Source organism: Ostrea edulis, chromosome 2 (assembly GCF_947568905.1).
Source record: "Ostrea edulis chromosome 2, xbOstEdul1.1, whole genome shotgun sequence".
Taxonomy (NCBI): Eukaryota; Metazoa; Mollusca; class Bivalvia; order Ostreida; family Ostreidae; genus Ostrea; species Ostrea edulis.
The window spans coordinates 16,721,045-16,744,374 of NC_079165.1; the positions used below are offsets into that span (position 1 = coordinate 16,721,045).

A 23,330-nucleotide genomic window follows, 5' to 3' on the forward strand; every position below is an offset into this window, starting at 1 on the left:
AATCTCAACCGAATACAGATATTCCTGTCTATGTAATTACAGCTGAGGATGGGCATGAGAAAACTATTCATAGGAATCTTATTATTCCTATTGGGACGACATTTAGGCCTAAACCAGCAGAGAGAAAAGGCCTTGGAGAAAGAAATCCGCAGATAGAGGAGAAACAGGACGAACAGAGAAAGGAATCAGATAGTGAAGATGAAGAACAATTTGTCACCATACAAATTGAAAGAGGACACACTGATAAACAGAAGGATACGACTATGGCACCACAGCCATTGGAAATCCATGAAGCGCATGATCATGCAGAAGTACAAGCTGAGGAGGAGCTAGTAGAAGATGACTCAGTAGAGGAGGTTAGACGTTCGTCAAGAACGAGGAAGAAACCAAAGTGGCATGACGCTTATGTTATGTCTCAAACACAGGAGGTTGAGAACAGACAAGAGAGAGCACAGTTGTTAGCAAATTTGTTTTGCTCCAATATTTTAAAATCTACATCTCCTTCATTGATTGAAAACATTGTACATAGTATCATTAAATGATGGGACATCATTTCATGGAGAGGGGGAGAATGTAGCCGTGTGAAAATTTTGTAAATAACTTTTAAGTTTTATGATTAAAAAGAATTGAATTTGCAATTGATAAGATTGTATAATAAAGTTCTACTAGAAACTTATGCCAAAACAATGGCAAGCAGCTTTGATTTTATTTAATTTCCAATTTGATGTAATTAGTATTTTCCCGCCAAAAGTTTGGTGAGCATTTGGCGCCTCTTATAGTCATGTGACTTTAGACCAGGGTTGGATTTTTTCATATTGTCCAGTGGGTTTGAAGTGTACAGACGTTTGAGTTTTAGTTATAGTTGGAGTTATTTCGCCATCGTGGTATGTCTGGTTTTTCTTTGTTTTTATGGAAGCAATAGCATCGCAGTTGTTGGCGCTCTTAATTATATTGCTAATATCTAACAAAGTGCATGTTTAACTTTTATTGCAGTTGCACCAAAGAAGCTTTGAAATATAGTTTACAGCTTTACATTTGATAAATATCAAGCCTAAAGTCCATAACTTTGGTAAGTTATACTATTTAGACTGTTTAAGCAATATAAAAGTCAACTAAAGCAATAATATAAATATTTTGTTTTTAATCTTATTTTTCTCACTTATTAAATATAAATAAGTTCGGTGGATCACTTTTATAAATTGTGATTAAAGTGCTTGAATATCATTTGATATAACTTTATGCTAAGTTTCAAATGATACAATATATGTATATATAACATGTATAAAATGTATATATGTATTTGACGTGATGTACATTTTCATGTCATTTTGATATGCGGCTTTCTGTTTGTTACAGGGCATTTCAGTTTATTCTATTTGAATGAAATATAAACACGAACTTTTAACAAGGATTTACGCTGTTGTTGTATTTCTATCAACGCATCGTTAGTTACATTATATAAAGTTGTTTATAGCTATGGCGTAAAGTCAACCATCAGATAAATTCACCCAAAATCTTTGCAACTGGTCGATGTTGGAATAAAATGAAATCTAAACAATTTCTTAAAATAAGGTAAACAATATTTTCCCCAAGAACTTGTTTAACCGCGCTTGACCACACCTTCCTTATTAAGGGGAAAGAGGCTGGAGCTATCCACCGGTTACCAGTTAATAATATCCAAAAATAGTGGTAATAAAGACCCAATTTTTTGGAGCTATGTACTTGTTTAATTTTCTTTGATATTGTCGCTATGAAATGGGGTTTATATCTTTGAAAATATTGAAAATATTTTGCCAAGCTAAGATAGAATATTCTAAAGAGGAAATTCCAGTTGTTCGTCAGTTTGTTATATATCAATGTTATACATTAAGATACGCATATTCATCAAAGAATGACAAATATACTGTGTATAATAATTCAATTCTCATTTAATATTTAGAGAATTGTTGCTTTTAACGATGTTCATATGTCTAAAAAAAAAAAAAAAACGTGTACACCGATATTGTATTGAAGAGGAAATTCTAACTATTCCTTGATTCTGTATTTGTAAAACATTTTGTCAAATCAATGATAAACCAAAATACTGAAGATAATCATGATGATATAAAACAAACACAAAACCATACAGAAAATGAAAACCATTGAACTATTTAAGCTTACACGCATCTAATTGTATCTTAGTCGTGTCAAAGGTCAACTTACTTTTTCTCACCATTACTGCAGAATAACGATACATCACATACCCCAATGTATTCAAACTAAACGGACGGGAACAAAAATATCAATTTTAAATCATTAATTGACTACTTATATTCAATTAAATAAACAAAAACACTTACATTTGCATTGTCATCCACTCGACCTTGTTTCCGTAGGAAGTTTTTTTTTGCGCATGCGCGAATATGGCAAGGATGCAAAGTGTGTAAGCACCCCATTATGGCTCGGTGTTGTGTGTAACAAAAGTCGTGTGTAACCCGGAAATTCACACTATACAAAATTTTGTATTTTCTGGGTAAAACACGATGAAAAATTCCGATTTCAAGGGGTCTGCAAACCTACGACACACTTTTGTGTCGTAGGTTCTGAAAATGTCGTAGGTTGCTCGTGTGTAACCTTATACGTGTCGTAAGTCCCGGCATAGTGCGCGAACACACACACACACACACACACACACACACACACACACACACACACACATATATATATATATATATATATATATATATAAAGCACTAAATAATCACAACTAGGTACTGAAAATTTTCACCCCAGCCCGGGGTCGAACCAGCGACGTACGGCACCCACCGCCTAGCAAGATTGTCAAACCAGTGCGTAAGTCCACTCGGCCACAACGACTTCCCTAAAAAGGAAGCTTTGTTATGCTCCTAAAGCGCTACTTATACACACTGATGCAATCCCACACAGTCGCTGTGTCATTCAGTGTTTAAGATATTTTATAAGGAGAGTGGATCTCTCGATGCAATTGTATAGAATATTTCATATAAAGCACAAACAAACAATTATAACACCCAACCTTACGTTTACCCCTAGGATCTAAACGATACATGTGAAAATCAATTAATTAATATATAAAGCACTAAATAATCACAACTAGGTACTGAAAATTTTCACCCCAGCCCGGGGTCGAACCAGCGACGTACGGCACCCACCGCCTAGCAAGATTGTCAAACCAGTGCGTAAGTCCACTCGGCCACAACGACTTCCCTAAAAAGGAAGCTTTGTTATGCTCCTAAAGCGCTACTTATACACACTGATGCAATCCCACACAGTCGCTGTGTCATTCAGTGTTTAAGATATTTTATAAGGAGAGTGGATCTCTCGATGCAATTGTATAGAATATTTCATATAAAGCACAAACAAACAATTATAACACCCAACCTTACGTTTACCCCTAGGATCTAAACGATACATGTTAGATCCTAGGGGTAAACGTAAGGTTGGGTGTTATAATTGTTTGTTTGTGCTTTATATGAAATATTCTATACAATTGCATCGAGAGATCCACTCTCCTTATAAAATATCTTAAACACTGAATGACACAGCGACTGTGTGGGATTGCATCAGTGTGTATAAGTAGCGCTTTAGGAGCATAACAAAGCTTCCTTTTTAGGGAAGTCGTTGTGGCCGAGTGGACTTACGCACTGGTTTGACAATCTTGCTAGGCGGTGGGTGCCGTACGTCGCTGGTTCGACCCCGGGCTGGGGTGAAAATTTTCAGTACCTAGTTGTGATTATTTAGTGCTTTATATATTAATTAATTGATTTTCACATGTATCGTTTAGATCCTAGGGGTAAACGTAAGGTTGGGTGTTATAATTGTTTGTTTGTGCTTTATATATATATATATATATATATATATATATATATATATGTGTATGATATACGACTGTTCAAAACAGGGATATCCAACGGACAAAAATCAGTCTCATTTTCCCGTGTAAAATGTAAAACTGCGATTACACATGTAGTTAATATTCAAATTTCTATCGATGTAAATAGAATCAACGAATGGGACAAAATGTTTTTCGGAAAAGGAGATAACGAAGCCAAGAGGATGGACCCCCAACAGCGGTTAGTGTTAGAGTGTGTATACAAGGCCATGGAAGATGGTGCAATCTTAGTCAGTGCCGCAATTGTGTTGTAACAGGTTTCCTTTTACATTTCTATTTCATATTTTTTATTCTATTCATTATTTATTTTTTTAACAATTATATTTCAATTTTTGGTATCTGTTTATAACTTGTATTCTTTAATGTTGTTGTAACACTTTGATTTGTTTATTGTAACAATTCAATTACATATAGAGTGTTTATGATATTAATTTGAAAACAAAACATTTACTCTAAATATTCATTTTAACGTTTCGAACTGTTTCTAATTTTGTATTAACAATTTTATTTCATTGCATTCCATCTAACTGGTTTAACGTCTAACGGTTCCATTTTTGTATTTCTATAGCTTGTAATTTTAGTTCTAGATGATTAACAAATCCATGTTCATGTAAAGAGAATATAACGAACAGTGATCAATCTCATAGATCGTATAATTAATGTAGAATTAAGAATAGGGTAAATACGGATCTCTGGAGACATCAGAGGTGGGATCAGGTTCCTAGGAGGAGTAAGGATGACTTGTTGACCGATCACACACGTCTTGACCACTATATCTTGATCAGAATAAGGGAGTAATCCATAGTTAATGAACGGCCCAACTATTGGTATGAAATTCTTCAGACAACATTCAACCTCATGACATGTTAAAAAATAAGATCCTAAAACAAATCCGAACGTTACTGAGTTATTTTATAAAAGGTTATTGACAAGGGAGTATGTTGTTGGTAACTCTGATGAAAAATAACATCATATGCTGTTCAAGTACATTTAGGATTTTTGGATGTTTGCTATGCGCCATATCACTTTCAATTTTACTTTTATCTTGTACCCGGTACTATATCTGTGACTTGACCTTTCGATATATCGATAACGTTTTATCTATTAGCAATACTCATTTTCATCCATACATGTATGTCGAATCGATATTTTCCTTTGAACTCGAAATCACAGAGGACTTCACATATGTTTTGTACCTAGACATTAAAAGCAATATTAACAGCAAATTGACAACTCCACTTTATGACAAACGGGATGATTTCAGCTTCTCAGCTTCCCCATCGTCAACTTCCCATATTTATGTAGCAATATCCCTTTATCACCAGCATATGGTGTTTATATCTCTCCAAGTGGTTCGATATGCAAGAGTTTTTTCTGCATATCATCAGTTTATAAATCGAGGCAGGCTACTGACAAACAAGTTGATGTTACAGGGATTTCTAAAGTATCGTTTAAAATCAGTATTTCACAATTTCGTTTTGATTATCTAGTTTGCCAATACAACCTATCATTGTGTCAAATGGTGTCTGACGTGTTTCATACCCATTGTTAAACCGTTCTTGACACACTGATTTTGACTATGGATTACTCCGTTTACCTGATCAAGATATAGTGCTCAAGGCGTGTGTGACCGGTCGATGGGGGATACTTCTCATTCTAGGCACCTAATCCCACTTCTGGTATATCCAGATATCCGTGTTTACTTGTTATCTTCACCTCTTATATTGTTATCTTATAATTTAGTTTGAATTTATCAAAGAATGGCGACGGCGCTAGTCTGGTTTGATTTTCAGTTTACGACTACCGACCGTACATCATAGATCCAAAAAGCACGTTGTGGCAAGGAACTCAGAAAGATTACACTCTAGCCTTCTTTGACATTTTGATTCCAGGACGGCACATCTTATTATCATCATCATCATCATTATTATTATTATTATTATTATTATCATCATTATCATTATTATTATTATTATCATTATTATCATCATCATCATCATCATTATTATTATTATCATTATTATTATTATTATTATTATTATTATTATATTATCATTATTATTATTATTATTATATATATATACATATATATACATATGTATATTACACAATACACAAATACATATTCATGTGCAATATGAAAGCTCTAATATTTACCATGTAGAAGTTAAATTGTAGAATGTCAAATTTTTAATAAAAGTAGGTCAAATGTCAAGGTCAAAAGGTTTACTACCCACAGAAAGGTCTTGTCACAAGGCATACTCATGTGAAATATCAAAACTCTAGCACTTACTGTTCAAAAGTTATTAGCAAGGTTAAAGTTTCAGAGAGAATGACATAATTCAGAATGACAGAATGACATACAGGACAAAAAACAATATGCCCCCCGATCTTCGATCTCAGGGACATAAGAATCTAACCGAACACCAGCCAATCATGTTAATAGAAATATGTTTCAAAATTTATATTCCACAATATCTTCTATACAAGTATTGAATATGCCTTACACAACACAAAAGTACGAAATACTCATTACACAATACACAAATACTAAATACACCTTACACAATTACTGAATACTCAATACATAATACACAAGTACTCAATACTGATTACATAATACACAAGTACTGAATGCCCATTACATAATACACAAGTACTGAAAACTTATTACATAATACACAAGTACTGAATACTCATTACATAATGCACAAGTACTGAATACTCATTACACAATACACAATTACTGAATACTGATTACATAATACACAAGTACTGAAAACTTATTACATAATACACAAGTACTGAATACTCATTACATAATGCACAAGTACTGAATACTCATTACACAATACACAATTACTGAATACTGATTACACAATACAGAAGTACTGAAAACTTATTACATAATACACAAGTAATGAATACTCATTACATCATGCAGAAGTACTGAGTACTCATTACATAATACACAATTACTGAATACTCATTACATAATACACAAGTACTGAATACTGATTACATAATACACAAGTACTGAATACTCATTACATAATACACAATTACTGAATACCCATTACACAATACACAATTACTGAATACTGATTACACAATACACAAGTACTGAAAACTTATTACATAAATAACAAGTACTGAATACTCATTACATAATGCACAAGTACTGAATACTCATTACACAATACACAAGCACTGAATACCCATTACACAATACACAATTACTGAATACTCATTACATAATACACAAGTACTGAATACTCATTACATAATACACAATTACTGAATACTCATTACATAATACACAAGTACTGAATACTGATTACATAATACACAAGTACTGAATACTGATTAAACAATACACAAGTACTGAATACTTATTACATAATACACAATTACTGAATACTTATTACATAATACACAAGTACTGAATACTGATTACACAATACACAAGTACTGAATACTGATTACACAATACACAATTACTGAATACTCATTACACAATACACAATTACTGAATACTGATTACACAATACACAAGTACTGAATACTCATTACATAATACACAAGTACTGAAAACTTATTACATAATACACAAGTACTGAAAACTCATTACATAATACACAAGTACTGAAAACTTATTACATAATTCACAAGTACTGAATACTCATTACATAATGCACAAGTACTGAATACTGATTTCACAATACACAAGTACTGAAAGCTTATTACATAATACACTAGTACTGAATACTTATTACACAATACAAAAGTACTGAAAACGTATTACATAATACACAAGTACTCAATACTTATTACATAATACACAAGTACTGAAACCTTATTACATGATACACAATTACTGAATATTGATTACACAATACACAAGTACTGAATACTTATTACATATTACACAAGTACTGAATACTTTTTACATAATACACAATTACTGAATACTGATTACATGATACACAAGTACTGAATACTTATTACATAATACACTACATAATACACAAGTACTGAATACTCATAACATAATACACAAGTACTGAATACTCATTACATAATGCACAATTACTGAATACTGATTACACAATACACAATTACTGAATACTCATTACACAATACACAAGTACTGAATACTCATTACATAATGCACAATTACTGAATACTCATTACACAATACACAATTACTGAATACTCATTACACAATACACAAGTACTGAATACTCATTACATGATACACAAGTACTGAATACTCATTACATAATACAGAAGTACTGAATACTCATTACATAATACACAAGTACTGAATACTCATTACATAATACACAAGTACTGAATACTCATTACATAATACACAAGTACTGAATACTCATTTCATAATACACAAGTATTGAATACTGATTACATAATACACAATTACTGAATACTCATTACATAATACACAATTACTGAATACTCATTACATAATACACAATTACTGAATACTGATTACACAATACACAAGTACTGAAAACTTATTACATAATACACAAGTACTGAATACTCATTACATAATACACAATTACTGAATACTTATTACATAATACACAAGTACTGAATACTCATTATATAATACACAAGTACTGAATACTCATTACATAATACACAAGGACTGAATACTTATTACATAATACACAAGTACTGAATACTGATTACATAATACACAAGTAGTGAATACTCATTACATAATACACAAATACTGAATACTTATTACACAATACACAAATACTGAATACTCATTACATAATATACAAGTACTGAATGCTTATTACATAATACACAAATACTGAATACTTATTACATAATACACAAGTACTGAATACTGATTACATAATACACAAGTACTGAATACCCATTACATAATACACAAGTACTAAATACTCATTACATAATACACAAGTACTGAAAACTTATTACATAATACACAAGTACTGAATACTCATTGTATAATACACAAGTACTGAATACTTATTACATAATACTCAAGTACTGAATACTCATTACATCATACACAAGTAGTGAATACTCATTACATAATACAAAAGTACTGAATACTGATTACACAATACACAAGTACTGAAAACTTACTACATAATACTCAATTACTGAACACCATACACACAATTACTGAATACTGATTACATTATACACAATTACTGAATACTGATTACATAATACAGAAGTACTGAATACTCATAACATAATACACAATTACTGAATACTTTTTACACAATACACAATTACTGAATACTCATTACATAATACAGAAGTACTGAATACTTATTACATAATACAGAAGTACTGAAAACTTATTACATAATATAGAAGTACTGAAAACTTATTACATAATACACAAGTACTGAAAACTTATTACATAATACACAATTACTGAATATCACTTACATAATACACAAATACTGAACACTTATTTCAAAATATATTCATTACAAAATACACAAATACTAAATTTTGAATTTTGCAACTTCAGAGTTTTGACTTTATGAAGGGTTCAAATTAGTCGAATTTTCTCAATACAACGAATGTAAACTTTTTCATCAGTAGAGGTAATTTTGGAGGCATTTGAAATCTATAAATACATCTTGTTTTAAACGGTTGCTGAATATTTAGAATTTAGCTTAGATATTCAGAACAGGAATTTTATCGAGCTTTGATAGCACTTGGGGTAGTGGTTCTTTTGTGTCACACTCAAGTGACCGACAAGACCTGTGGGTCTCATGATCTTACTACTTGATTGATTGTTTAATGTTTAATGTCTCTTTTGAGAATTTTTAAATCATGGAGACGTCACCAAGATCGGTGAAGGGCTTCAGATTTAGACCTATGCTTGGCGCTTACGGCCCTAGAGCAGTGAGGATTCTTTAGCGTGCCACACCAACACCAACGGTACATCATTTTTAAGGTCATTTTCGAGTACCCATGACATCCACACCTTCTGCGACACGGGACATCCGTTTTTAAGGTCATCTCCGAGGACCCGTGACATTCACATCTGATGCCAAGCATTTGGCGATGGAACTGTCACTTTCTGTTTTAACGTCTTAGGTCTCTCGCGGCCGAGATTCGAACCTAATCTACCGCTTTAGCCTCTAGAATACCGTTTCGGTGTGTTCTTATTGAAAATCTACACTTCTAGAGTACATGCAGTGCGAAACTGGCTATTTGTTTCATTAAATTCGTTCAAATCAGTTAAGGACCGTACATTTCTGTTGAGCATTAGGTATTTGAATACAGACGTAAGACATTTCAACACTTTACGCGACCATTCCTCACGATTGATTAAAGAATATACTTCGTGACAATATATGCAGCTGCTTCATCAACAAAACTGGAGAAATGAAATATTCACATCTAGTGACCAGTCATTCAAACAATACTTTGATAAACACCACTCTCATTTCATGCACAAATACCCTGAATATGAAATAAAGAATATGCTGGAGTTCCTCATTGACAATACATTCGTAGTCTTTTGTAATAAGGTCTTCCAACAGTCTGTTGGAAATCCCATGGGTACAAATTGTGCTCCTTGTTAGTTGACCTGTTTTTATATTTTTATGAAGAAGAGTTTATCAAAAGTGTTTCATACCGATTGTTTGGTCGTTCTTTGCAGACTAATTTTTGACAACGTATTACTCCGTTAACCTGATCAAGACATAGGGCTCATGGCGGGTGTGACCGGTCGAAAGGGAACGTTTACTCCCCCTATGCACCTGATCCCAACTTTGCTATGTTTTATTGTCCATGTTTGCCCAACTCTATATTTTTTAATAATTTCTTATAAGAGTTATGAGATTGATCAATGTTCGTTATTTTCATCTGTCCTACCAATCAATAATACATTTTATTTTGTTTTTGATAGCGACATTCCTAATATTAGAAAACACATATTCACCAACAAAGACATTTGAAATATTCAAAACTTGATTCAGATTTCTTCATTGACAGAATTGCTATCTCTGTAATACTAATGAGTTGATTTGATTAATGTTGATCGATACAGAAAAGAGAATGGCGCTTTTTATACGACCCCGCTGTTTGATTGTAGGAACTGGAACCCTGTTGGTGATCCGATAGAAGCAAACGTTCTTGGAAAATTCTTTGGATCGCATTTTATAGATCGTAAAATTAAAATTGGGTCTGTAAAAACTAACATCGGTCATCTTGAATCCGCAGCAGGTGTTGCTGGACTCATTAAAGTTCTTTTGATGATGAAACAAGGCTATTTTGTACCCTCACTGCATGCCGATGAGCAGAATGACAACATTCCATTTCAAGAATATGGTTTTACAATAAGCAAAGACCACTCAAAATGGAATCAAAGTCCTGAAGGCTGTCGATTGGCATCGATCAATTCATTTGGATTCGGAGGCACAAATTCACATGCAATAATATACAGCTGCCAAAGGTTCAACAGATTGGGAAAAAGCGATAAAGGGTCAATGTCTGAAGTTTTATTTCCTAGACGCAACGCTGTAGTATTATCTGCAGTAACAAGGGGTTCTTTGCAAAAAATCGTCCACGACGTGAGAGAAAATCTCACTAGTTATGTCTTCACTAGAGGATTTATCATATACCTCTATTTTTTGTAGAGATCATTTCAAATTCTGTAAGCTGATAGTTACGGACTCCAAAGAAAATCTTCAGAAGCAGTTGCAAACTGTTTTAGAGCAAAACGAACAGACCCTTTCCCCAGTGCCGTCTACAAAACCTCAAATAGCATTTGTTTTTTGTGGAGTGGGAACTACATGGACAGGAATGTGTTCAGAAATGATAGATGTAAATCCAGTCTTCAGAAAATGTGTGCTTGAAATTGACTCTCATTTGAAAAAGCTTGATGCAAGCATTGCCATTTATGATGCATTTCAAAATAAAAACGAGGATTATACAAAAACCATTTTAGCTCACATTGCAATTTTTGCCACTCAATTAGCACTTGCGGAGTCATGGAAACACATAGGGATATGTCCATCAGCGATCGTTGGACAATCTGTAGTGGAGGTGGCTGCAGCATACGAAAGTGGGGCATTATCACTTGGGGATGCTGTAACAGTTATTTATTATCGTTCACTTGCTCTGTCTACATGTCAAAATGGTGCAATGATGGTCATTCGCAATTGTCCAACTGAGACAGCTAGTCTAGCATGTGCTAAAATTCAGAATTTTTTTTAGATGTAAATTGAATGTTGCAGTTTACAATAGCACAGAATCATGTACTGTGTCTGGAGATAAAGAGGCTCTGGAAAGACTGAAAACAGATTTAGCAGACGACACAGTATTCATACCCCTCAGGACACCTTGTGCATATCACAGTTATCATACCAAAGACGCCAGTAAGGACCTGATTGGTATGCTACACAATATTAAACCAAATGCGCCATGTATTCGAACCTTTTCAACAGTTACAGGAACAGAAATAAAATCAGACTTTGCTTCTCCAGAATATTGGGCATTGAATGTTTCACAACCTGTATTATTTATGCAATCGATGAAGTCAATCAAGGAAACATTAGACAAAACAATATTTGTAGAAATAGGACCTCGACCAGTATTCCAGGCACATTTTTCTGCGGTGTTTCCGGAAACAGATGACATAATTTTGCCGTCCATGAACAAGCTGTCAGAAATGAAAACCTTTTCAAACACATTGAATAAAATTTTCGAAAAAGGGATACCTCCGATTTGGAAAAATTTCACAGCAATAAATGGAAGCCTTTGCAGACTTCCAAGGTATGTTTTCAGCAAGAATGATTGCAGCATTAAATCGGATATCAACAAGGGATTAACACAAGGAAATGATCAAGAAAATTACTCTGGTCGTATGATTCAATCCACAAAGGGGCCAAACTGGAAATTCAGTGTGTATATCTCAAAATTGAATACGCCTTTCGTATACGAACATATTGTAGATGACAGGATCATTCTGCCAGGCGCTTTATACGGAGAGATAGCACTTGAAATCGGAAGAAATATATGGAATGGAAATGTGGAAGAACTTGAAATATCATGGCGAATTCTGAAACCTTTGGAAATAGGTATGACAGAGGAGAGGTATCTCCCTATTGATGTTGACTTCCCATCTTCTTTGGAAGTTGAATTCAAAGTACGAGAAAAAGAAGGGTCTAAGGTATTGGCTGAAGGGACGGTGAAACATGTGGATCAATCGAAGTCAGAAGTCGTAGATGTTGCAAGCATTGACGGGACACTTGGAAAGCAAAAATCAAATAACGAAATCTACTCATTCCTGAATAGATTAGGTTTCAAACATGGTTCAACATTCCGAATAATATCGGGGATTAAGTCATCAACAAATGACAATCTTGCGGAAATAATTTTAACAAAAACCGTTCAGATGGAATTGCCAAGAGCTTGTTTCCATCCCGTCATCATTGATGGCATGTTTCAGTCATGCTTTAATCCAGCACTGAAATTCGAACTCGGAAAACAATCTCGCATTCTACCTACTGGGGTAAAGAAATTCACAGTTAAACAATCGCCGACAAAAAAGATGACATGCTTTTCAAGATTGATGTTACATCAAAATTCAAAAGTAATATGCAATGCATTACTTTTACGCGAAAATGGGACGATTGTAGCAGAGATGCAAGGTTTCGAAATGAATATAGTCTCTGGTGAAAATGAAACCGAAAAGCACTTCCTTGAAGTGAAATGGCAACTCATTGATATCCCAAAAGGAGAGCGTTCTGCAAATAGACCAAGTTTGATAGTTTCATGGGACGAACAATGATAGAAGCTAAAACAGTTCTTTACAGAATATCCACACACTTAGAAACAGTCAACTTATCTTCCAATCTCCAAATGAATAATTTTCTTACAACATTGCCTGAACGTAAAGGTGTAGATTTATATTTCGTTCCTGGCTTCGTCACTGTTGAAAGTTCTGAAGATGGAAACCAAGTGTTACAATACGTGCAGAAGTCAGCACACCTTCTTTTGACAATATTACAGAAGATCGACCTTGATGCAGTGCGCTTATACATCATTACAGAGTGGACACAAGGAGGAGAGGATAGAGAGGTGTGTGGTGTCTTTGGATCGGAACTATGGGGTATCGGTCGTTCGTTTCAGTTAGAACACTCTGACATTAAACTTACAATGATAGATCTTCATGGAAACTGGCTAAACCTTCAAAATTCAATTGTATCCACGATTTGTTCTCTCGAAAACGGTACAGAAAATATTCTCTCTCGGGAATTCATTATCTCATTGAAAGGAGTATCGAGAGCTAAAATTCAACATTTCCCATCAACATACTTTGTCGATGATGTGAAAACAGTTGACCCATTAACAGAAAAACACTTTTCTGTTCGAACACGATCCATATCAAACAAACCTTCTTTCTTTTTGGTTCCAAACCTAGAAAGTACGAACAACAACACCAATGTTTGCAGCGTCTCCATCGACAAAGTGTTGCTATGTTTCAAGAATTATGGGTATCCTTCCCCAAGTACAATCCCAGTGACAAGGTACTGGAGTCACGGTTTCGACATCGGACATGACGCAATGGCTTGTGAATTTACCGGACAATCTTTGAAAAATGGGAAGGAAATTGTTGGCTGTTCTCTCATCAATGTAGCGTCTTCGGTAGAAGTTTTCAAACTCTGTATCTGTGAATTGCAAGATATACCATTTTACAGGATGGGGATGTTTTTTAACACTGTTGTTGCAATGTCCTTTGCAGAGAAAATCGAAAAAAAAGAAATATTGTTTACATTTTACACGACAAAGAACATGAGGATGTAGCAGCAGTTTTGAAAGCACTACTTCAAAAGAAACACTGTTTAGTTAAAACAGAGGAATTTCATATTTCGAATGATAGTCAAGATCCTTCAGCCTCTGTTCTTATCGTGTTGACAAAGCAAGTCACGTGCCCATTTGAATTGATCATTCGGTTGTTTCCAAATCTTCAACAGTTACTTAGCATCAAGGGCCTACTACCACTTTCTACAACTCTAAATGATCCAACAAACTACCCACACATAGGATCATATGTTGTAGATATATTTGACATATTTGAGCAAACAAAAATGCAAAATCAGTTTAAGCGAGCAACACGCTTGATACTCGAAATAAAAGATGTTGCTTCTAGAATCCCTCAACACGTTTCAGAAGGTATTTTGAATGTGTCGATCTTGAGAGAATCCATAAAAATAGAAATTCCAAGTAACATGTTGATAAGAAAAGACTCGGCATATATTGTTATTGGTGGCCTGACAGGTCTAGGATGGGAAGTGACAAAATTATTGGCTGCTCGAGGGGCAAAGATAGTAATTAGCTTATCTCGACGATTTCCCTCTGAGGTAGAAAACCGACGAATAGAAAACATAAAACGTATTCGAAGCACATATCTCTGGCATAAGAAAGTTGATATGGCAAAGAAAGAAGATTTAGATTGCGTTTTCGCAAGACTTCTAAGAAATCTTGGAATCACAAAGATCCGTGGGATTTTTCACGGTGCCGGTGTTCTACGAGATACACCTGTGAAGAGATTGACAACCGAGATGTTTGATGTTCCGCTAATTCCCAAGGTATTGGGCACGTGGAATCTTCATCGAGTGACAGAGAATGTGGATTTGGATTATTTTGTTATGCACTCCAGCATAGTTTCTCTTTTGGGAAATAGAGCTCAGTCTAATTATGCCGCAGGGAATGCCTTTATGGATGCGTTTGCTCATTATAGACGCTCGATTGGCAAAGCGGCACAGGTGATCAACTGGGGATTGTTGTCTGTCGGAATGGGAGCGGATCAAAATATTCAGGCTATAAATGCAATGAACGGATTTTATGCATTGTCAAAGCATGATATTGGTAATGCAATGAACTGTGCATTGATCACAAATAAGGTGCAATTTGCGGTTGCAGACTTGAACACGTCTTTATTAGGAAGAAAATTTGAAAAACATCTTGAGTCAAGTCATATTCAATTGCATGACGGACATGCAGATTTAGTCAATGCGCTTCCAGAACACATGGAGAACAAAGATCAGTCACTTCAGTCATGGGTTGACTTTGTGAAGTTGTGTGCCGCATCGATTTTATCAGTTGACCAATCGGAAATCAAAGATACATCAATCCTCCTTGACTTTGGATTGGATTCCCAGAAAGCAATAGAGCTTATCAATTACCTGTTTCAATCCAGTCAAATACGCCTAGCTGTAGTTTATCTCATGACGGGAAAAAACACCGTTACCGACATCGCTGGTTACTTCCTTTCCAAATTAACAAAGGAGGATGCAACATGCGATGATGATTTTATTTCTGAAAGTCCGTCAAGTTTAGAGCTACATTATTTTGATTTGTATGAGAGCGATTCAAATAATCCGCATTTCACAATTACATTAGACTTCACTGCTTCTTGGGAGCTGAATAGTGCAGAAAAATGGAAGACATCCCTCTTGAATTTGATTTTAATCAATCCAGAACTTCGAACAATATTTCAAAAAACGGAACCGGGACAAAAGCGTGCTGATAAAAGAAAATTAGTACTTGACATTGAGGATGTCTGTTTCGATTTCTTCAAAGTTTCGTCAAATGATGAACTACAAAAAGTGTTCAAGGAAGTATCAAAGTTTGATCCTCATGTTGACATTCCCATAAAGGTTATGTTTTGGAACTCACCTACTTGTGGAGCTTTAAGGTTGATATTGAATCACTGCTGTATAGACAATGGAAGTGTTTAAACCATTGTTAAAGATCTTGGGTACATCATGAAATATTATATCATTCATCGATGTTTTCCAGAGGTGACTGCCCGAGAGTCGTTGGATTCAGCGTTGCTAATAGAAAAACACATGAGAGGAGAAGTGGACGAACTTAAATCTTTCTGGAATACAGAACTTTCAAAATGTAAGAAATCACAAAGTTTTGAAGTCCTTGAAACATCAAAAGAGACATTTAACAGCACAGGTGGAGTGCTAATGCAGTGGTAGAGTGACGAACATAAGTTAGGCAACGTCACAACGAAGCATTGGAGTGGTGATCATAACACAAGCAAAGTAATCACCAAGCATTGGAGCGGTGATTACATCACAAACGAAATCATGACAAAGCACTCGAACGGCGAACAGAACACAAGTGACGTCAACACGAAGCAGTGGAACGGCAATCACGAGTCCAACAACGCCATCACAAAGCAGTGGAACGGCGAACAGAAGACAAGCGATGTCAACACGAAGCATTGGAAAGGCAATCACGAGTCAAGCAACGCCATTGCAAAGCAGTGGAACGGCGAACAGAAGACAAGCGACATCAACATGAAGCATTGGGACAGTGATCATAATACAAAAGATGTCAACATCAATCACTGGAGCGGCAACCAAAAGTCAAGTGACGTCACCACAAAGATTTGGAGCGCCGATCAATTTCAAAACCTGGAAGATACCTCGAAAAAAGGCAATTTCTCTCTATTTTCTTTGTTTTGCACCGCTTTCCAATTGACTCTTTCTAAACAATTACAGTGTCAAAGAATATGCGTTATTAGCGCAATCGATATGAGGCTACATTTTCCGGAATTTGGCGATAGAATAGCTTTGTGTGTTAATTACGTTCCCATGGTTTCACCAGATTTAACAAACCCAGAATCAACCTTGCACACAGTTCTGACAGAAAACAAAATAATTATCGTTGACGGAATTTCAAAAAGTCTTTTCCCATTCAAACACAAAAAGGAATTGCCAACTTTCAGAAATGATATTCACATGACTCATTCTATAATAATGGAAGACTTGACACTTTGGAAGGATTTCAAATCGTCACATATCCGTCTATCAAACTTTGGTGTGGAACAGGACTCGACGTATGAAACATGTCTTAGTGTTATAATTCACCCCCACAAAGTCTCTGGAGCTTCGATTAAGGTACTCAGTCGAGAAAGTTGGAATATAAAATGCAGAAAATATCCTTGAAAACATTGAGGAGCTCCTTCTAAATACTGTATCCAATCCTGACATGAAACTTCACACTTGGCAGCCATCTTGCAAACAGGAAAAGGCAATAGAAGGTTTTCCACATGGTAAGTATCACACATTGTTCGCATTGATATGGCTTTATAAATGTGATGTAAATGTACATAACTGTCATTTGGTTTGCTTTTTGTTCGATTTTTGTTTCTTATGATTTATGTGATGTTTTGTGTTGTGGCTAGATTCTCGTTTCTTTGCAGTTTACTTTTTTCTGTGCAAAAAGAAAGGAAAACCCAAGAAAACGAAAGTTCTTATAAAACACCATCCTGTATTTGCATTGGAATGGGGATCGAAGCAGAAAACACGTGTAGCTGCGTCAGATATAAAACTAATCACTTGTGTTCAGCTCTCAGAGAACCATTCAGAGGGTATATCTATTTACAGTTTTAGCCGATGAGACATTACTTGTAATTGTGTTTATAATATAATATTTTGATATCTCATTACCTCATGAATCTTCAATATGTTTTTATCATAGATTTACATGGTATTCATATAAAAACATCCTATTCTGAAGTTCGCTTGTTCACAAAGAATCGAAGACACCGTGACGCCTGGATCTCTGTTCTGAAAAGGAAACGGACAAAATATTTTGAGGAACATTTTGAGAGTACCGAATTGTGAACTAAGAACGTTTTGAGAGTACCCACTTGTGAACTAAGAGCGTTTTGAGAGTACCGACTTGTAAACTAAGAACGTTTTGAGAGTATGGACTTGTAAACTAAGAACGTTTTGAGAATACTCATTTGTGAACTAAGAACAAAACGAAATTGTCAATAATGTGTAACATTTAGAAAAACAGTCAGACATTGATGCTTTTTCCACATCTCTTTCAACATTATTCTGAACTAACAGACAGCTGCTGTTGAGGAATGGTATTTTATTTTGTACAGATTGTTTTTAATGCAAGTATGCGTGTATTACTTTATCTGCATATCATTGTTGACGTACATGTATATCAGTACAAATTATGAGGGAGTGATTGAACACAGATGAGCGGCATGTCAATGGAATACATTCTTATCGGGAATAAGCAAAATTTGAACAGGTGGTTCCGGAATGATATATATAACTTTTATTGCCTCTTTTATTAATCACGGTGGTCGGCCCCGTTGTAAACTCTTGTTGAATATTGAATTCCCCTTAAGGTAATCAAACTGCAGAGCCTCCAAGACAAATATCAACGACTGAATAAACTGATTAAACGCTAGTGAGGTGACGTGATATATTTTCTGCTATTCCTAGTCAAAATGTCTGAATATGTGTGTTTCATCCCCATTAATCCTCGTCAGCATAGCTCAATACATTGATTCATCTCATCTTAGAGGGCAACACCCTGTCCAAAATATCAAGAATGATTCTAAACAATAGTAGGAACGATAATCAAAAGATAATTAGAAATAGAAATGATGTCTATTAATTAATAATATTACAGCAGGTGTGCCACAATAAAGATCTTCCCCTGCTCAATGGCCATACACGCCGAGCATAGGCCTAAATTTTGCAGACCTTCACCGGCAATGGTGATGTCTCAATGTGAAAAATTGTTGAGAGGAACGTTAAACAATATACAATCAATCAATCAACGATCAACTCTACAGTAAGGAAACTTGCAAAGATACCCGAAAAAGAGAAGGGCAAACTATATATATATATATATATATATATATATATATATATATATAAATATATATATATATATATATATAAAAAGCACTAAATAATCACAACTAGGTACTGAAAATTTTCACCCCAGCCCGGGGTCGAACCAGCGACCTACGGCACCCACCGCCTAGCAAGACTGTCAAACCAGTGCGTAAGTCCACTCGGCCACAACGACTTCCCTATATATATATATATATATATATATATATATATATAGTTATAGTTATTCAGAGATAGATTAGATACTGAAATAAGGTGTACTTTTTATTGATTATGTCAGCTTAAACATTGTGTTATATGTTGTAACACCATCATACATAGTGAGAGGGAGTACAAGCCAATACTTAATTTAACTGTTTAATCGCGAGATTATATTGACTGTTAACAGTTTTGATTTAACGAGATATATATAAATCTTTTGAAATATCTATAGTGTTATTTCGATGCGAAACAACGAGCAGGATGTGGAAACATGATATACTTGAAATATTTACCAGTATGTGCAAGATATGCGTATTGTATGACGGATATATTTACAGTTACATCAAATACAGTCAAAGGCAGATCGTTTGATTAGGTCATGTGATGAAAAATGATATTATTGTATATATTATTTCATTTAATGTTTATGTTTTATAATTTGTAATGCATGTATATACTAAACAATTGTACAGTAAAGGGCTTCACTGAATCGCTGTCTCTATGTCAGTTCGTATTATTGTTATTCAACTTCCATTATTTATGTATGAATATTCAATTATCACCTGTATGTGGTGTTTATATCTCTCAGCTGATTATATACGCAAGTGTTTCGTCTACGTGTGATCAGTTAAATAGAAGCGGGTTACTGATGTTACAGGGGTTTCAACAGTCTCAATTAAAATGAATATTTCCCAAATTCAATGATCGTTAGAATGATCTAATTTCCCAGTACAACTTATCATTGGGTCAACGCTATCTGAAGTGTTTCATATCGATTGTTAGACCGTTCTTGGCACTCTGACAACGGATTACTCTGTTTACCTGATCAAGATATAGAGCTCGCGATGGTTTTAATTCACAGATTTATTCTAATTCAGAATATTCATTTTCGTGTAAGACTGTTGTATTCAGTTTCCAGCAACTAGTACCTCTTTCGCTTGTTGCTAGGTATAGAAAACATTTTTTTTAAAAATAGAATTGTTGTATGATCCCTTCGTTATTTACAGAAAGTGGTTTTCTTAAATATATTATATCGGGCTTGTAGCGAAAGTTAACAGTTACAAATACATCATCTAAGCTATTTTAGCAACACTATTTCCATCACACCAAGTAAGTCCAGCACCATATGGTTTAAGTTTTGTCCATAACTCCATACAGTCAAACTTTAAGTGCATTTCTATCAACGTTTTTGTACTTTTGGCATTTTTATGAATAAGGCTACAGTTAAAATCAACTGCTATGATTCTGTTATCATAACTTTGACAGCAAATTGATATCCACTTTAAAACCTTTTGAAAGCAATCTACCTTCGTCTTTTATCATTTGGTGCATGTATAGTACAAGGAGAGGTGACTCTATTTTCATGTTCAACGATTGTCAATAATATTCTACCATCTGTATATTTATGTTCCCCAAACAAAGTTTGGGAAATGTTGTTTTTACTCTGTTTCTTATTATTATTATTATGTTCCATAAACAAAGTTTGGGAACATATTGTTTTTACTCTGTTTCTTATTATTATGTTCCCCAAACAAAGTTTGGGAACATATTGTTTTTATTCTGTTTCTTATTATAACGGTCTTCCGTTACCAACGGAAGACCTTCTAGTGATTGTACTGTTTATTATCAAGGTCTTCCGTTTCAGACGGAAGACCTTCTAGTGATTGTACTGTTTATTAAGGTCTTCCGTTACCAACGGAAGACATTCTAGTGATTGTATTGTTTATTATTTTTTTCCCTTTCGTCTCCGAGACGGTTGGATTGATTTTCATGAAACTTTCCCAGATTATGGAGAACAATGGTACCTCGAGACTTTTTTTCATTTTTTCAAAATTCACTTCCGTTCGTGAGATACGTCCGATTTTCCGGTTTTTGAAAGGAACTTTGTCCGGGAGGAAACTTGAAAACGACTAAAGATAATCCAATGAAACGTTCATGGATGATAGATCTCCTTTTTCTATGGTGCATGCACGTAATATTTTTTGTCACCGTCACTTCCGGTCGTCACCGGAAGTGATTAAATGAATCATAAATTTCAAACGTTTTTCGTTCAAATTGAAACCTATATCAATTTACTAGGCCTCTTTCTAATTCTCAAAAGATGTTGACCCCACCGGAAGTTGAATATCCAACTTCCGGTTATATCAAAGAAAGACTATTCATTCTCTCATTTTTCAGTGCCATAAATCTCGGTCATGAAACAAGTTAATGAGTTGAGTTTTACATATATTATAGTCACTATAAATGTCTAGAGTAACGTCAAACTTTTTTGTAAAATTCACTTCCGGTCGTTAAATATGGTGTGGACAAATTCAGACTTTGTTTTCCCTATCTCCGGAACGAGTATAGATATACACTTGAAACTTGCAGGGGTTATAGATTAGGAATAGTCCATCTTAAACATATTTTCTATATGAGTGTACGTCACTTTCGGTTTCAACATGAAGTGGTTGAAAAATTTACTACATTCAAATTTTTTCAACACGATTTCTCAGAGATAGCTTAATGGATTTTCTTGCCAATTATGAAGATTATAGAGAATTGTAGTACCCTTAGACACAATCTTTCATTTTTACAAAATCTACTTCCGTTCGTAAGATATGTACGATTTCCATTTTTCAAAAAATCATCTTGTCTGGGAGTAATCTCAAAAATAATCAAAGAGGAACAAATGAAACTTTCGGTCGTAACTGGAAGTGATTGAAAGAGTCACTAATTTCAAACTTTTTCTTTGAAATTGAAACCTACACTAGTTTATTAAGTCTCTTTCAAAGTATTCAAAGAATGTTGATCCCGTCGGTTGTCAAAACGGCTACTTCCGGTTTCTCGATAAAATACTCTGACACCTTTCGTCTTTGTGCCCCCAATAAATCTCGTTTATATTTCAAGTGTTTGATATGATTTTCAAATATCTTAAGAACAGTATCAACATCTAGAGTTAAGACAATTTTATATTTCAAAATTCACTTCCGGTCGAAAGTAAGCAACTACTTTTTTTTTTAGTCTGCTTCTTTTTCTTGAGAACTCTTTCAAATAGAGACGTGAAACTTTCAGGGAATATAGACAATAGAGAGTCGCTGTGGTTTATGGTAAAACACATCTGAATATTACTTTCGGTCGTCACTGGAAGTTACGAGAAATGGGTGAAAACTTCATTAACATACCTCTCATGTCTTGAAAAGGCACATTCTCTGATATATTTGAATGATTCTCGTAAGAACAGAAAGCTGCGTACCGGAAGTGTTCAAACGGAAGACCTACTCATTATTAGTAATGAGTGTCTAGTTATCTCTCCCCCCATTTTCCAGCGGAATTGTCTTTAAAATCTCCGACAGTTGAATGGATATGGAGTTTGAAGGTGCTTGTGCTTTCCAAGACTATGGTGGGCCAAGCAATGTTCTGATCTTAAATATTCACTTTGGTCGTTATAACGTAAATTACAGTATGCATCCACATACTTGTGTATGTATGTTTTGGAATCTATGCTATGCAAT

At 34.6% G+C, this 23,330-nt stretch overlaps 1 protein-coding gene across 2 annotated transcripts in view; it reads left to right on the plus strand.

Annotated features, from left to right (window-relative positions):
• The window catches only part of LOC125679758 (polyketide synthase Pks13-like), a 104,292-nt gene extending 83,966 nt beyond the window's left edge, over window positions 1-20,326 (plus strand). Inside the window, exons 4-6 of one of the 2 annotated variants that reach the window (XM_056156234.1) lie at window positions 11,037-18,020; window positions 18,171-18,338; window positions 18,449-20,326. In XM_056156234.1, the coding sequence (XP_056012209.1) occupies window positions 11,037-11,065 (29 nt within the window). In that variant the 3' untranslated portion in view covers window positions 11,066-18,020; window positions 18,171-18,338; window positions 18,449-20,326. Of the gene's footprint in view, window positions 1-11,036; window positions 18,021-18,170; window positions 18,339-18,448 lie in introns of those variants that run through there. The other variant, XM_056156233.1, reaches the window with a different exon arrangement.
• Window positions 20,327-23,330: the final 3,004 nt, after the last annotated feature.